Source organism: Manis javanica, chromosome 1 (assembly GCF_040802235.1).
Source record: "Manis javanica isolate MJ-LG chromosome 1, MJ_LKY, whole genome shotgun sequence".
Taxonomy (NCBI): Eukaryota; Metazoa; Chordata; class Mammalia; order Pholidota; family Manidae; genus Manis; species Manis javanica.
In genome coordinates this window covers 222,911,642-222,929,371 of record NC_133156.1, presented here as the reverse complement: position 1 = coordinate 222,929,371, position 17,730 = coordinate 222,911,642, and the positions used below count along the sequence as shown (strand labels likewise).

Here is a 17,730-nt window from a genome sequence, read left to right as displayed (position 1 = left end):
GTGTAAGAAAGAAATAGCCCATGTTATTGAAGGCATTATGAGATAATGGCACATGGCAATGCCTAGAAGGACCCCTGAAACATAGTAGGTATTCTTCATATATTATCATCACTGTTAGTAGTAGCAGCAGATGGTGGTGATGATGCTGAAGGTTCTGGAGCCAGAAGCTGGATTCAAATCCTGGCTCTGATACTGACTAGCCTTCTGTACCTAAGTTTCTTCCACTGTACACTATAGTCCCCTCAGAGTATTGCTATGGATGATTAACTAAGTTAACACACATAAAATACTTAGAACAGTATCTAGTATATAATAAAAAAAAGCTCAATAATGTTAGCAACTATTATTACTTCTGCTTACAAAGGGGCTACACTGACCAGAGGCATGCATCACACACTACCCACAAGGAAAATGACAGAAGGCCAAAACCCATGCACCCTGAGACTGTGGGTTTGAACTCTGACCAACTCTGCTCTGTAGTACTAGTAGGAAGGCTAGCCTAGGAAACCAAAAGAAACCTGAAGAGACAGTAGGGGAGTTGGATGTCCATGTTCTCCAGAGGTTGAGAATTTTAATTGAGTTTTTGGAAACGTCTGCTTAAATTTCACTTGGTATAGCTCTAAAATTCTAAGATTGAGGATTAAAATTAAAATTCTGAGTGATCCTGGGAATGAAGGTCAACTGGGACTTGCACAGTGTGGCCTGGCTAAGAGCAAGGCTACTCTGCAGGGGTAACTATAGAGACTCCTCCGAATATTTTAGAATATTGACTAACAGGCAAAAACAAAGTAGCCCTCTTTGCTGACTTCAAATAATGAGAGCTGTACCTCTGAAATGGAATGACTGAGGACACAACTGCACAGTAGTCAGACAGTCCCTTCTTTCAAAGCTGACAAAAAATAACAGCTGAAAACAGAAAGGCCTATGAATTGCTGTAATGCTCTATCTGCCTAATAAGAAGGAAATGAACAATATTTATAGGATAACTGCTACTTATGTCTAAATGTATACACCATTACTTCTACAGAGAAAAGTTCATACCAAGAATGTAGAAAGTCAGTGTTATGAGACTCTTAATCTTAATAGAAATCACTTCCTAAATGACCATGAAGGGGATTGATGAACACTACTTGGAGATAAGGCAAAAGGCCATTAGGTCTCAAGCTGTGGTATGGAGTCTCTTTAAGAGCAGCCATTAGATATGTAGAAGAAAAGAAGGGACACTAACAAGGCTTCAAACACAGCTCAACTGTCATCTATTTAAATGTCCCCATTAAGATATCATTTCTTGTTAAAAACTGATTTAGACTACAGCCCCTTGAGAACAGGGTTTGTATCTTGATTCAGCTATTCATACCACCCAGAGTGCCTTCTAGAGAGGCAAGGTTATTTAATTACACATTTGGATATAATGGTCCATACTACAGCATTCCTTAGTGATTCTGGGTAAGATAGAGATCGTGGGATAATTAACTACTATAAAAAATGTATAGAACATCAGTGTCCTTACGAAGTTACTGAAAGAAAAGCCAATCTATTCAAAGAAAGGGACTCTAATTCAAGATTATAAAATATTTTTCTTCTTTTTTAAAAGAAATCATCCCACCCACAGTGGTAATGTGTTGAGTCAAGGATTATGAATTCTGTGCACTTGAGATTCATAACAAGAAAAAAATTTCTTCATAAAGAAAAACTGGTGAAAAAAAATAGAAGGAAGTTGAAGACTAGATTCTCTGGAAAGGTAACAAGATAAAGCACCATATAACATGTACGTTGGAATTAACATCTGGTTTACAGAACCTGTCTTGATATTACCTCTGACCATAGTAGCTTTCAAAGAATTGTTCTTTCCATGGTTCTACTTTTTTCTCCTTCTCAATCTCTTGTCGAATTCTCACCTGCATCTCAGGTGTAAACTCACCTGTAATGTACAAAAAGGAAAAAAAGAAAAAAGATACTCAATAGAAATACAGTGTTTGCAATTTTCAACTATTTGTAAATCATGGAAGACTGACAACATGAGTCAGAATACTATCATGTGAAGTCAACAGAAATTTCCCAAAGTTCCTCACAGTAAGGGAGTATCTAAGTACCACTAGGTGAGATAAAAATACTTGCACACCCCTCCATGTATTTTGAGTACTCAACTGAGTACTTTGGTCAACTGGGCCTTTTCTCTGGGCTTTCCTCGTAGTACCTCCCTCCTGCTCCAAATATCATATTCCCTATAGATTTTTTTAACACTAACCTTGAATTTGTCATTTCTTTTTCAGTGAAGAAATAGTTATGTGCTTTCAGTAAATAATGCCACTGGACATTTTATTATTTTAAAGTTCTGTTTTTCCAAGGCAAGTTGTATTTTAGTGCTTTCATATCTAAGTGCATAATGAATAGCTGAGGCACCACTTAAAGGCATTTGAGTCTCTAGTAAAAAGGTAGGCAGTGAATCTGAAGCTGTCAGTTTAGTTCTAATTGTTCCAGAAATTGTACCAGTCTAGTGCCCTACCAACAAGACACTTAATATGCCAAATACCTGGCTGCCCTGAATATGCCATTTATTTGCATATACTACCAACCACCTCAATCCCACTCAATCAGCAGAGAACACTGAATGTAGATGGAAGGCCACCTTCAAACTCAGAAAGGCTGTTCCCTTTTATACTCTAATACCCAGGACATCAGAGAATAAGAGACAGAAATGGCATACTTGAAGTTTAAGACCTGGTAGTAAGAAGAGGGAATTGAAAATGTTATAGGATAATGGATATCACAGTCCTGGGCATATGAGGAGGAAAAGAGGGATCTGGCTGTCAGAATCCAACCCAGAACTTCTGCTCTTTTGTTGAGTCTACTGTACATGATAGAATTAGGAATAAAAAATACTGAACTCTGTTCACACATGTACACTGTTGTTTTTGCTGCTCATAATATACAATCACAGTGACTGCTCAGACGCAAAGAAACCTCTGATTACAGTTAAGGTATAATATAACACCTACTTTAAAAAACTGGAAGACATATTCTTTTAGTAAATTATTCTTAAAGATAGGTACTGGTAATGGGTATGTTTTAAAGTGCTTATGGGATTTCAATTCTTTTAGAAAAAAGGGGTTTCTGCACAAAAAAATCTTTAAGAAAGAAAAAGGACCAAGATAATCAACAAAAAATCTCTTCTACACAGAATGTGCCCTAAAAAGAAAATAGGAAGGGAAGAGTCAACAATTGTAATGAACAATACAGATATTAATTAGCTGATCAATCAATTCTCATTGTCAGAGATCTGACACAAATTAAGCAATGAACAGCATTCCTAATGCTCTCCTTATAGATACATTTATTTTAAAGCTCCTCATACTTGTTTTAAGCTATTCCTTGGCTTAACTTGGTATAACTTTTCAAATGTTAGTCTGTACTCCATGTGTACGAAAGAATAAACAATATTTTAAATAAAAATAATACAGCCACTGGTTTCAATAATGGCTACCTAGTAGAATCACTTGGGGAGATAAAAAAAAACAAATACAGAACCCCACAGGCACCATCCTACAATGATTAAAACAAATTACTGAGTGTGAGGCCTGGACACCAGTAGTTTTAAAAACACCATGGGTGACTAGAACGAGCAGTCAGGGTTAAAAGCTGCAAACAGTGACTGCCACTACATGCTGTGCAAATGCAATCATCAACCACTTCTTCGTACTTCAAAATTCACCCTCAGTAAGTTTGTTAGGTCAAAATTATCAACACAGTAAACGAGTGGCCACAGGCGGTCACTTTCAGCCAGGATCCATACTTGTTCAAACATTCTGACTGCCACTGAACTGTGTACTTCAAACAGGCGAACTTTATAGTATGTGAAACATTTCTCAATAAAGGTTGCTTTACAAATAGTTGTTATTGACTCTCTCTACTGTTAGTTTCACTGAGGTTGGGCAGTAACAAAGAGGTTATCTCACTGCTTGCCAAACCACAATTATAACACCATAAAATATTTCTACACTCTGCTTTTCAGGAGTTTATTAAAATTTTGATTCCTAAGCATTAACCTACAATTACTGAATCAGACTCTTTAGGAACAGGACCTAAAAACCTGTGCTTATAATTAACCAGGTGACTTTAAATCCTTAAAGTCCTTAAATCCTTAAAGATGGATCTGTGGCCAAACCTGGCTATACAGGCTCCAGATAGAAGTCTAGCAATGTATTTTGAAAGAACAGCTAGTTCTTCCCTATGGAGCCATCCTGTCCTTTCTTTGCCTTCCAAAATCGCTCAAATGGTCACTCAGGTGCAGAGGTGCCACTATGCCCTCATAGTGGCTCCAAGTACATACATATCTTAGGAGACACCCAAGGAAGAACACTTACCTTCTGAGAGTCTTTCCTTCCAGCCTTGGGCTGCTGAAGTGAAGAACTCATTGTTAAGGGCTGAGCCATTTAACTTCATCAGACCATCTGGACCAACCTGGGTCAAAGAATAAGCCAAGGAAAGCATACAAAGAAAGACAAATGTATCATGTGGAATTTGTCCTTTCTTTTCAGAAAAGAATGTATGCACATTTAATTTTACAGAAACACAATTCTTTTCATACCATTGCTGATTATTATGAACACTTCTATTTTATAATGTAGTTATCATTTTTTTCTAAAAACTTTCCTTCCTGTTTATCTCCCCTCCCTTATTCCTCTCCTTTCAATCTCATTTCCCATTGACTAATGATACTCAAAGAATCATTTGCTAACAAATAAATACATATGTGAGAGGTTCTTTTTCCCCTGAGTGATTTATTATTTGTTTTGTAGAACTGTCACCAAGTTATATACACTGCTTTGAATCTTACTTTTCTCATATAACATACTATGGAAGTCTCTCCAAATTAACTGGCATAATATTAGCTCCTTTATAATAGCTGCATCTTATTTCATTGTATGAATACTCTTCAATTCATTTATTAATTTCCTAACCAAAAACATATGCTCTGTTTTCACTGTTTTCCCATAATCAACCAAGCTGCAATAAGCATTCTGGTGAAAGTTAAAATACTAGTGCTTTTATTTCTATGGGGTATGTTCTGAGAGCAGAGAAATATTTGTGTGTGTAACTACTATAATTTTCCAAAAAGGCTTAAGCAATTCACATTTCTACTAGAAATATAAGAGCATACTCTATACCCTGCAAACTGTAGATGTTAACAGGCTATTTAATTTTTGCTACTCTAGAAAGGTTGAAATGGTAAAAATTTCTTTTCTCCTGACTATTTGAGTTCAGTACATCTTTTGTATGTTTGTTGAATATTTAGTTTTGCAATCTTGTGAATGCCAATTCCTATAATTTGCTCATTTTTCTACAAGGCTACTTATTTTTATTATCAATTTGCAAGAAGCCTTTATATTATTATTCATAACAAAACTGTCACAGATGTTAAAAATACTTCCTCCAATCTGTCTACTGACTTGATTTGTGATGTCCTGCCAAAAGTTTTTAAGATTTTTCCTTGTATTAGAGATTTTGGATTTCCTGTCTTGGTTTAAAACCATAAAATCTTAGTAAAGGGCATAAAACACAACATCTAAAAAAACTTGGATGGAAGACCTTAATAAAATTGCCATTCTCCTCAAAGTTAGTATCTACATTTCTATAAGATTCCTCTGCAGATTTTTTTATTAATATAATGACCTTAATGTTCTATGGAAAAAAAAAAGCAAGAGGGGGCAACTGCCTTTCCAATTCTTAAATATACTACATACAAAGCCACTGCAATCAAAACTTTTATCACAGGCATTAGAGTGCACAAAGAAATAACCGGAAGAGGAGAGAGCACCTATAAACACATGCTGCACAGAAATGAATAGAATATGTAACAATGATGGGATTTCAAATTGGAGGAAAAATGGTTATATAAATATGTAGTGCTGGGATGAACAGTCAGTAGAAAATAAAGATGAACCCCAATTTCAGAGCAATACAAAAAAAACTTTTTAGATGGATTAAAACATAAATATAAGTTTTAAGTCAAAAACAGTTTTTTGAAGAAAAATTAGGTAACTATTTGGATATCTTAGGTATTGAGAACACTTCTCAATCCACTTTACTTTCTAAACCTACCTGGGCCAACATTATTTGTCTCTAGCTCAAAAGCAGAAATTGGCAAACTTTTTCTGTTAAGAGTAGAGTGAAAATATTTTAGACTTTGGCCTCTGTTGGAACTACTTAACTCTGCCATTTTAGGACAAAGCAGCTATAGATGATATGTAGACTAATGGGAATGGCTGTGTACCAATAAAACTCTATTTACAGAAACAAGGCAGTGGGCTGAAATTGGCCCACAGGCTACAATTGGCTGACTATTGATTCATATTCCGGAGAGTTTACAGAGAGGTAACAGGCTTCCCTGTGAGGAGAACAGGTCATCCAACCTCTGCCTGAATAGTCCAATAATGAGCAAGTTACTCCAACACAAGTCAATCCATTCTACAGTTTAACAGCTGTTTTTAAAAAATGTTATTTTAACCCCAGAACTGCTTTTTAGAGAAACACAGTTTACTTTTTCCATAAGACAGACCTTCAAATATATCTGAAGAGAGGTGTTTTAATTCACTCCCCTCCCTTATTCTTTTCTCTGGTCTAAATGTTTTTCCACTGTCCATTGCTGGGCACATCATACAGTGAAATGTGGTTGACAACATATAACCCTAGCAATAACCAGAATTCTTTACAAGCCAAATTTCATCTGACAGTGAAGTTTTATTTCACTTTATTGGAACTCCATACATTTTTTAGGCCAGTCTTACTCAGATTACTGTGTGCTTCCACCATAATAACTGACAAAGACAGGCCAACCAACCTCCTTATTAAGAATATTCCACACAAAGACTCCACTCCAAAACTACCAGAACTGATATCAGAATACAGCAAAGTTGCAGGATACAAAATTAACACACAGAAATCTGTGGCTTTCCTATACACTAACAATGAACTACTAGAAAGAGAAATCAGGAAAACAGTTGCATTCACAATTGCATCAAAAAGAATAAAATACCTAGGAATAAACCTAACCAAGGAAGTGAAACACCTATACCCTGAAAACTATAAGACACTCTTAAGAGAAATTAAAGAGGACACTAACAAATGGAAACTCATCCCATGCTCATGGCTAGGAAGAATTAATATTGTCAAACTGGCCATCCTGCCCAAAGCAATATATAGATTTGATGCAATCCCTATCAAATTACCAACAACATTCTTCAATGAACTGGAACAAGTAATTCAAAAATTCATATGGAAACACCAATGACTCCGAATAGCCAAAGCAATCCTGAGAAGGAAGAATAAAGTGGGCGGGGGATCTCACTCCCCAACTTCAAGCTCTACTACAAAGCCATAGTAATCAAGACAATTTGGTACTGGCACAAGAACAGAGCCACAGACCAGTGGAACACAATAGAGACTCCAGACATTAACCCAAACATATATGGTCAATTAATATACGATAAAGGAGCCATGGACATACAATGGGGAAATGACAGTCTCTTCAACAGATGGTGCTGGCAAAACTGGACCGCTACATGTAAGAGAATGAAACTGGATCACTGTCTAACCCCATACACAAAAGTAAATTCAAAATGGATCAAAGACCTGAATGTAAGTCATGAAACCATAAAACTCTTAGAAAAAAACATAGGCAAAAATCTCTTGGACATAAACATGAGCGACTTCTTCATGACAAAAAGCAAAAATGAACAAGTGGGACTATATCAAGCTGAAAAGCTTCTGTACAGCAAGGGACACCATCAATAGAAAAAGGTACCCTAGAGTATGGGAGAATATATTCATAAATGATAGATCCAATAAAGGATTGACATTCAAAATACATAAAGAGCTCACACCTCAACAAACAAAAAGCAAATAATCCAATTAAAAAAATGGGGAGAGGAGCTGAACAGTTCTCCAAAGAAGAAATTCAGATGGCCAACAGACACATGAAAAGATGTTCCACATCGCTAATAATCCGAAAAATGCAAATTAAAACCATAATGAGATATCACCTCACACCAGTAAGGATCGCCACCATCCAAAAGGCAAACAACAGCAAATGTTGGCAAGGTTGTGGAGAAAGGGGAACACTCCTACACTGTTGGTGGGAATGTAAATTAGTTCAACCATTGTGGAAAGCAGTAGGGAGGTTCCTCAAAAAGCTCTAAATAGACATACCATTTGACTCAGGAATTCCACTTCTAGGAATTTACCCTAAGAATGCAGCAGCCCAGTTTGAAAAAGACAGATGCACCCCTATGTTTATCACAGCACTATTTACAATAGCCAAGAAATGGAAGCAACCTAAGTGTCCATCAGTAAATGAATGGATAAAGAAGATGTGGTACATACACACAGTGAAATTTTATTCAGCCATAAGAAGAAAACAAATCCTACCACTTGGAACAACATGGATGGAGCTAGAGGGTATTATGCTCAGTGAAATAAGCCAGGCAGAGAAAGACAAGTACCAAATGATTTCACTCATATGTGGAGTATAAGAACAAAGAAAAACTGAAGGAACAAAACAGTAGCAGACTCACAGAACCCAAGAATGGACTAACAGTTACCAAAGGGAAAGGAACTAGGGAGGATGGGTGGGAAGGGAGGGATAAGGGTGGGGAAAAAGAAAGGGGGCATTACAATTAGCATGTATAATATGGGGGGGGTGCATGGGGAGGGCTGTGCAACACAGTGAAGACAAGTAGTGATTCTACAGCATCTTCCTACCTGATGGACAATGACTGTAATATGGGGGGTGTGGGGGACCTGGTGATGGGGGGAGTCTAGTAAACATAATGTTCTTCATGTAATTGTAGATTAATGATAACAACAACAACAAAAAGAATACTCCACATGACTGAACTGTATGGGAAGTCAAATAGATAGCCCCTTTAATTCTAAAATCACATGTGGCAATCCTCCTGAGAGAGGATAAGGGCCATTAGTCAAGAAAGTTCTAAGACACCTGCACAAGAGTTCTACAGAGAGGCCCTCAGTTAGGTCCTGTATTATTATTCCCAACCTAATAACCTGAGTCTTTAAATGAGATAAGAGCAATCCCCAACAAGAATACTCTAAAAACTCCGCTGAAGTATCAGTCTTCTAACATTCTAACCAAAAACTGGGCATCCCCAAAGTTACGATTTCTCCAAGAGGCAAGGTGGGAAAAGTAGTTGCTGGGAAGGATCAGCTTTACTTCCTTGTTCCTACTGCTGGCAGTGTCCCTGACTTACTGGATTCCCTGGAAATGGAATCTGACCTGCTTTCACATTTGCTGATTCACAGCACTATGGAACTGATATCAGTATGGTCTAGTAGAAAGATGATTTTCAGAATTAGATTTAGTTTTGACTTTATAGTCAATTAACTATGATGATTTGTATAGTTAACTTATTTTCCATTAATCTCTCACTATAAACTAGGGAAAACACCTCTCTCATCTTGTTTTTATGATTAGCAAAAAAGAGGAGTGGGCTCTCAGATTACTTAGAAGGCAGAGGTGTTTGGAAATCATGAATTAAGAAAAATCTCAGAATTAAATAAACCTTGAAAATCATGCTGGTCCTACCTTACTTTTGCAGAGAAGGAAACAGAAGATCAGAAGGGGGAGTGACTTGCTGATCCCTACCTAGACTATTCCCAAACCTCTGGTGTTTCTTTTTAAAAAAGAGAGTATAACTTACATTGGGTTTTTTAAGTTATTACAAAAGCAATAGATATTTTAGAAAATTTTAACAGAAGAATGAAAATATTTAACATTCTTAATCCCTTCAAAGAACCCATTCAAAAACCCCTGTTTAATGTCTTAAACAAGACAACTCTTCCTCCTGAACTGTGTTCTATGGAAGCTTACATACTAATATGATAGCTAGACAAATTTTATTCCATAATCTTGACATTCTGATAAAGAGTTTTTTCCCTTTATAAGCCTTACAGGGCAAATCTATAATAAGCACTTAACATACAAATAATCTTATTTCTTCTTTAGTACCCTTGATACCACTTCTTTACAGGTACACATACAAAGCTACTTTAAAAGTCTTAAAGAATTCTAAAGGGGATGAGTAAAGCAAGCCTCAGAGGGTTATAACACTGCTTATGCTTGAAATAACACACCTGTCGATCCACCTCTGGAAGTAGTAAAAGCAGTCGCTGTTGGCAATCTCCAGGAAGGACTGAAAAGGTGTGTTTGTTGATCAATGCTCGCAGATTTGTATTGACCAGAATGGAGTCTGGTGTCTCAACATCAATTTCAGCACATTTAGTCCTCTTCATTTGCCCTACAAAAATGAGAAGAATCATTTGTGCCTCCTTCACACTCCTGTTTCTATCTAAAATATAGTTTGCTCTGCAGTGCAAAAAACCCACACTTGTCAGTAATTTAAATATCACACTATGAAGAAGGTAACAATTTAAGGTTCTTAGAAATTTCTTCTAAGATTAACAAAGCAAGTTTTGTTCATTCATATGGGATAAAAGAATATAATTTCTCCTCTCTGCAAAAACAGAAAAAGTTTTGTAAAAAGTAGATCTTTTGCCATACTAAAAGTGCATTTTGCATTTGAGACTTGATTATTTTCCAAATGGGACTGAGGAAGTTTTTAATAAATGATACATGTACAGAATGAGTTAAGAAAAATTTAAGTCTATATAAAAATCAGATTGAGGCACTTCTTCCCTTCCTATGAGAATTTTTTTCCACCAATTTTATTTTGCATTATGTAGAAATGTGATGTTTGAGTAAGTTGGCAGTTTTCAAGAAACCTGTTCACAATGAGGTTATGTCTTTCAAGAGACTGACAGAATTGAGTATACAAAGGTTTAAAATGTAAATAGCAAAAATATATGTAAACAAAAGACTAACATAGGAAAAAAAATTGCAAGCCAGAAAAGGTTACTATTCTTCACATTAAAAGTTCATCTAGAAATCAATATGAAAAAGACAAATACCACCAAGAGTAAAATGAGCAAAGGGAATATCAGGCAATTCACAGTTGATAAGCCATAGACAGATGCTAAGGTATTTAGTATTTAAAGAAATGCCATTAAAACCAATGAAAATTTTTTTTTGTCTAAAATGGCAAACAAATATTGAACAGTGATAGGATTATGCAGCGAAAAAGCAAAACCACTTTCAAATACTGCTTGTGGGGCTGAAATCAGTATAATCTTATTAGAAAACTGAATACACAGCAAAAAAATTTTAATGTACATAGGAATATAGGACCCAGAAATTCTACCCTTAGAAATACTTGCACAAAGCTACATAATCCTGGATAACCTCTGGCTTCTGGCTGATGCACAAGCAAACATAAACTCTCTTAAGAGGAAAAGTTTCCCTTCAGTTAGGCTCATATGAGTCCTACAAATTAAAGTCCAGCACTACTCCCAAAGATTATCCTGACAAACTAGAAGTATACAACTAGGACAGAGTCAGCATAAACCAGAAATAAAAGCTTAGCCCTATAAGTACTGCTATCACTGAAAGTGTCACATATATATAGTATAAAATGACTAAAGAAATAAAGAATATAATTGATAAGATGAGAATCAAATAACCAGGAATGAACATAGAGACTAAAAAAAATTAATGGGGCATTTACAAATGTAGAATAAGAATTGCTAAAATCAGATACTATGAATGGACAGGATAAGAAGGTCTCTAATATATGCTTGATTGGAGACCCAAAAGTACAATATTAAGAGAATGGAAAAAAGGCACTATTAAAAGAACTGACAGTAGTACATTTACCAGAACTGATGAAAACCACAACCTAAAGATTTAGAAGCATAACATATTCAAAACAGTATAAAAAGAAACCCACATTTAGACCCAGTTTAATAAGACTGTTTATCAAAGATCAAAACAATATGTTTAAAGCATCCATAAGAATTCATAAAAAGGAATAACAGAATAACAGCAAGCTTCTTTTTTGCTGTTATTTTTACTTTTATTAAAGTATCATTGATATACAATCTTATGTTGGTTTCAAATATACAATATAGTGGTTCAACAGTTACCCATATTATTAAATCCTCACCCCCTCTAATGTGGTCATCATCTATCAACGTAGTAAGATGTTACAGAATCATTAACTGTATTCTCTGTGCTGTTCTACTGTCCCTGTGACCAACTTACATTGTAATCAACAGCAAGCTTCTTAACAAAGGAATTCAGAGCAAAATGGATAATAACTATAAAATGTTCAGAGAAAATAATCAACCTATAATGATTTGTATACCAAACTCTCCCTCAAGAATGAACAAGAAAAAAAAAACATTTATAGAGATAAACAAAAGTTGAGAGCATTTACTGCCAAGAGACTTCCTCTAAATATAAGTTCTTAAAATACTGTACAACAAAAAAGGAAATGATTGCAGAAGGGTGAGCTGAAATACAATGGAGAATGGTAAATATGTAGATAAATCTATTATCAACACTGTGTATGAAACAATAGCATTCTAATGCTGATTTGTGAGATTAAAAACAAAGAACAAAAATGTCAGAGAATGTTTAAGTCCCAGATAGAGTAGATCAATGCTTTAGCCATTTACTGTTATAATGTACTTCTATCAATAGAAGATTTTTTATTTTTTTTGCTAGAAGTAGATCTTAAAAGTTCTCATCACAAGGGAAGTAAAACTGAGCTATGTGAGATGATGTATGTTAATTAAACTTACTGTGGTAATCATACTGCTATACATACATATATCAAATCATCACATAATACACCTAAAACAAATACAATGTTATATATAAATTGTATCTCAGTAAAACTGGGAGGTGAAAAGTTACCTTTAAGAATTAAACATGCACAGTAGCATTTAAAGAATCACCACTAAAACAACAGAAATAGAATGTATACGTAACTAAGAAGAGAGGAAAAAAGGACTATTAAGGGAATGAAAGTGGACAACATAAAAACAAGCTCAGCCAAGCCCCTAAAAAAAAACAGAAGACAAAAATCAAAGGAAAAAAAAAAGACTGTAGAAAAAAGTCCAAATAGATTAACCACCTTAATTGATGTAAATGGATAAATCTCACCAAATAAAGAGTTGCTGGATTAAAAATAGAGAAAATTAAGCTAGCTATAGCCTGTGTAAGGGGATATATCTAAAACACAGGGACACAGAAATTAACAAAGGATACATCAAGCAAAAACTAACCATAGGAAAGCTGGTGTACCTCTATTAATATCAAACAAAAGGCACTTACTTAAGCAACAAACCTAATCAATGACTGATTAGGTAAATAAATAATGATGAAGAGTTTAATCTCCAAGGAAGATTTTAAACAGGAAAAAACATCTAATATAAGACAGCTTTAAAATGTGTGAAATAAAAAGTGACAGAACAACAGGGAGAACTGGACAAAGCCACCATTACAACAGATTTCAATACACCTCTCAATTATTAATAAGTCAAGTATACCAAAGGCAGTTCAAAAAAGAAGAAAAAAGGCTGAATTGTTTTTCATATTAATAAGCTTGATGCAATAAACACAGAATTCTGTGTTTAAAAACCAGAGTGCACTTAAAAAATTCATTACCATTATTCCAAAAATGTAGGTCTCAGTAAATTTCAAATACTACTAGCAGTAATAGTAACAATGATCAATAATTGCAGCAGGAAACACTTACATAGGGCTTCCTAAGCACCAAGCACTATTCTAAATATTATCATGCATTAAATTGCCTATTTTTCACAAAACCCTATGGAGTTGGGGAACTACTGTTAACCCACTGCACAGATGAAGAAAGTGAAGCCCAGATGTGCTAAGTAACTTGCCCAAAATTATACTATTTTAATCTACAGTGCAGAAATTTGAACCGAGACATTGTTCCTTCACAGTCCATTGTTTACACTATATAGGCATGACTATCATAGTGTATGATCCCTGATCACAAGGTATTTAAGTTAGAAATTCATAATAAAAACATAAAAATCCCTATATACTTGAATATGAAAAAAAAAAAGACTTCAAAGTAACTCCTGGGACATAAAGGAGAAATCACAATAAAAAATTAAAAATTTTTCAGACTGAATGATAATAAAAATAGTAGTTCAGAGATAGTGGTACATGTCACCTCCAAATTTGGAATAGTACCAATATATATAAAATGAAAAGTAAAAGTTTCTACACAAACTCTGGCTTCCTACCAAAAATAACATTTTTAATTTGAAGAAATAAAATGACAATATACATACTAAAATTAATTTGTTTATTATTTCACTGAATATCTTGAACATCTTTCCAAACTATCACTTACAAATCTCTTTCTTTAAAAAACAGCTGCACCGCAAAAGACCCTGAATAGCCAAAGCAATCCTGAGAAGGAAGAATAAAGGACAGGGGGACTATACTCTCTGACTTCAAGCTCTACTACAAAGCCACAGTAATCAAGACAATTTGGTACTGGCACAAGAACAGACCCATAGACCAATGGAACAGACTAGAGAGCCCAGATATAAACCCACATACGTATGGTCAATTAATATATGATAAAGGAGCCATGGATATACAATGGGGAAATGACAGCCTCCTCAACAACTGGTGTTGGCAAAACTGGACAGCACATGCAAGAGAATGAAACTGGATTATTGTCTAACCCCATATACAAAAGTAAACTCAGAATGGATCAAAGACCTGAATGTAAGTCATGAAATCATAAAACTCTAAGAAGAAAACATAGGCAAAAATCTCTTAAATATAAACATGAGCAACTTTTTCCTAAATGCATCTCCTCGGGCAAGGGAAACAAAATAAAAAATGAACAAACAGAACTACATCATGCTAAAAAGCTTCTGTACAGCAAAGGACACCATCAGTAGAACAAAAGGGCTTCCTACAGGATGGGAGGATATATTTGTAAATGACATATCCGACAAGGGGTTAATATCCAAAATATTTAAAGAATATACACGCCTCAAGACCCAAAAAACAAATAACCCTATTAAGAAATGGGCAGAGGATATGAACAGACACTTCTCCAAAGAAGAAATTCAGATGGCCAACAGGCGCATGAAAAGATGCTCCACATCACTAATCATCAGGGAAATGCAAATTAAAACCACAATGAGGTATCACCTCACACCAGTTAGGATGGCCAACATAGAAAAGACTAGGAATAACAAATGCTGGCAAGGATGCAGAGAAAGGGGAACCGTCCTACACTGTTGGTGGGAATGTAAACTAGTTCAACCACTGTTGAAAGTAGTACGGAGGTTCCTCAAAAAACTAAAAATAGGAATACCATTTGACCCAGGAATTCCACTCCTAGGAATTTACCCTAAGACTGCAGGATCCTAGTTTCAAAAAGACATATGCACCCCTATGTTTATTGCAGCACTACTTACAATAGCCAAGAAATGGAAGCAACCTAAGTGTCCATCAGTAGATGAATGGATAAAGCAGATGTGGTACATATACACAATGGAATATTATTCAGCCATAAGAAGAAAACAAATCCTACCATTTGCAACATGGATGGAGCTGGAAAGTATTATGCCTGGTAAAATAAGCCAGGCAGAGAAAGACAAGTACCAAATGATTTCCCTCATTTGTGGAGTGTAACAGCAAAGCAAAACAGAACTAAACAGCAGTAGACTCATAAACAGGGGAAAGTGACTAGCTGTTACCATGGGGGAGGAGAGTGGGTGGGGGCAGGGGGAAGATGAGGGAGATAAAGGGGCACAGAAATTCTAATTCATATATAAGTTGTTCATGGGATAGTAGTACAGCATGGAGAACACTGTCAATGATTCTGTAACATCTTCCTACGTTGACAGATAGTAACTGCACTAGTAGGGGTGACAATTAAATGATATAACTGTTGAACCACTATGTTGTACATTTGAAACAATATAAGTCTGTATATCAATGATACTTCAATAAAATATTTTTAAAATTATCTAATTTGGCTTTATCTTTTATGTTTTACACAAAATGCAGATCTTCCATTTAGTTTTGATATTTATAATGGCATATGTTATAAAATTTCCCATATTATTCAGTTAACTGCTTATTTGCATGAAGGATGAGTATTCACTTACTTCTCAGCCATTAGATCCAATTTAAATATGCCATGCTTTCTTTTATTCTGGTTCATTTTTCCTAGTTTTGTATGAAACTTAGGAATTCTCAGTCCATAATTTCTCAATTTTGTATTCCATATTTCTACTGCAATTGAATGAAGGTACTAAAATTGTCACTCTGAGTTTAAGTAGAATATAGGCTCCATGAAGAAAGTCCTTTATTCTGTTCATTACCACATCTCTATGGCCCTAAACCTATGCTTGGTTTATTAGTATACCTTTCAAGCATCTGTTTAATAAGTGAATATTTTAAATCTTTTGCAGTGCAACTGATGAAAAGGGTGTATTCAGTTTATGGAAGATATCTTAAGAAAAATGTACCAATCCACAATCCCACCTAGATCAAACCAGATTTTTATAAAGCAGTGTGTGAAAATATTGTTCATTTGCACACCTGTAATAGTTTGGCAAGGACTGTAATACATGAGTACAGAACAACTTCCCCTTAGAATTTTGTCAGCACTGCTGCACTATCTTTAAGCTTCTGTGTTGCTTCTGAGAAATTTGCCATCACAAATCTTGAATCTTTGTATGTGAAGATTTTGGGGAATCTTCTTATTATCCTGGGTATTTTGAAATGTGCCTTGGAATAGGCTTCTTTTTATGTTTCTTGACCCCAATTATGTACTTTCAGTATGGAATCTGTGGCTTTCAATTCCACAAAGTTTTCTTCTACCCCCTTTTCAATTTCTGTTCTTTCTCTCTGATATTTCTACTATTTAAGACACTGGACAGCCTTGATTGGTGGTCCAATTTCCTGACCTTCTCTCTCCTTTGACCTATGTTATGTTCTGGGAACATAGTATTTCTATCGTAATGTTTCATTTCTGCTACCATATTTAATGCCCTGGAACTCTGCTTATTTTCTGATTTTTAAAATAGTATTGTGTTCTTTCTTTCATAGATGCAACATCTATTTGTTCCTGTTGTACATTAGTTTTTAAAGTTTCTTATTTTAAATTTTCTCCTTCCTGAATTGCCTGTTTATTCTCAGTCTGTTTTAGGTTGTGTGTCTCGTGGTGGGAGATTTTCTTCAGGATGATCCTTTGTAATCATAACTAAAGGAAAGGCATTACAAAGGCTGACTGGAATTTTGGGTACTTAGGTGGGTCTTGTACACTAGCAAGCTCCACAGTAGTGTGAAGACGTTCTCTATGTAGTTGGGAATGAATAACATCACCTGTAGATTGTTTTTTAAGCTATTCAGTTTCCTTAGTTACTAATCCACCAGGCTCCTGCTAGAGCACAGGTGGGGAGGAGGAAGTTATGTTACAAATAAGTCTCACTACCAGCATTCTGGAAGCCAAGCAGGAGGATCACTATTCAGTATTTCTATCTTACTTGATTTCCTTGATTTCAGTATGCTACCTCATTATCCGCCTTCAGTTATGTGTGTAATATATCTGAGTTTTAGGAATGTAGGTTTAATTTCACCTGAGAATAAACCTCCTCTCTCCTGCTAAAGAGAGGCATCGAACTGCTTCTTCTAAATTTTCAAAAAACGTTCTTCAACACTGTATCACACCTTTCTTTACTATAATACACGATATTTTCAATTCTTGAACTTTTCTAGTGTTCTGCAGCCTTAGCTGGCTTATTACT

At 35.3% G+C, this 17,730-nt stretch overlaps 1 protein-coding gene across 4 annotated transcripts in view; it reads right to left on the bottom strand.

The window, feature by feature from the left end:
• Positions 1 to 17,730, bottom strand: part of ASXL2 (ASXL transcriptional regulator 2) — a 148,447-nt gene that overhangs the window by 17,156 nt on the left and 113,561 nt on the right. For all 4 annotated transcript variants that reach the window (XM_036990622.2, XM_036990623.2, XM_036990625.2 and 1 more), the window contains 3 exons: positions 10,150 to 10,313; positions 4,365 to 4,461; positions 1,816 to 1,921 (listed from right to left, as the gene is read on the bottom strand). In XM_036990622.2, the coding sequence (XP_036846517.2) occupies positions 1,816 to 1,921; positions 4,365 to 4,461; positions 10,150 to 10,313 (367 nt within the window). The remainder of the gene's footprint in view (positions 1 to 1,815; positions 1,922 to 4,364; positions 4,462 to 10,149; positions 10,314 to 17,730) is intronic.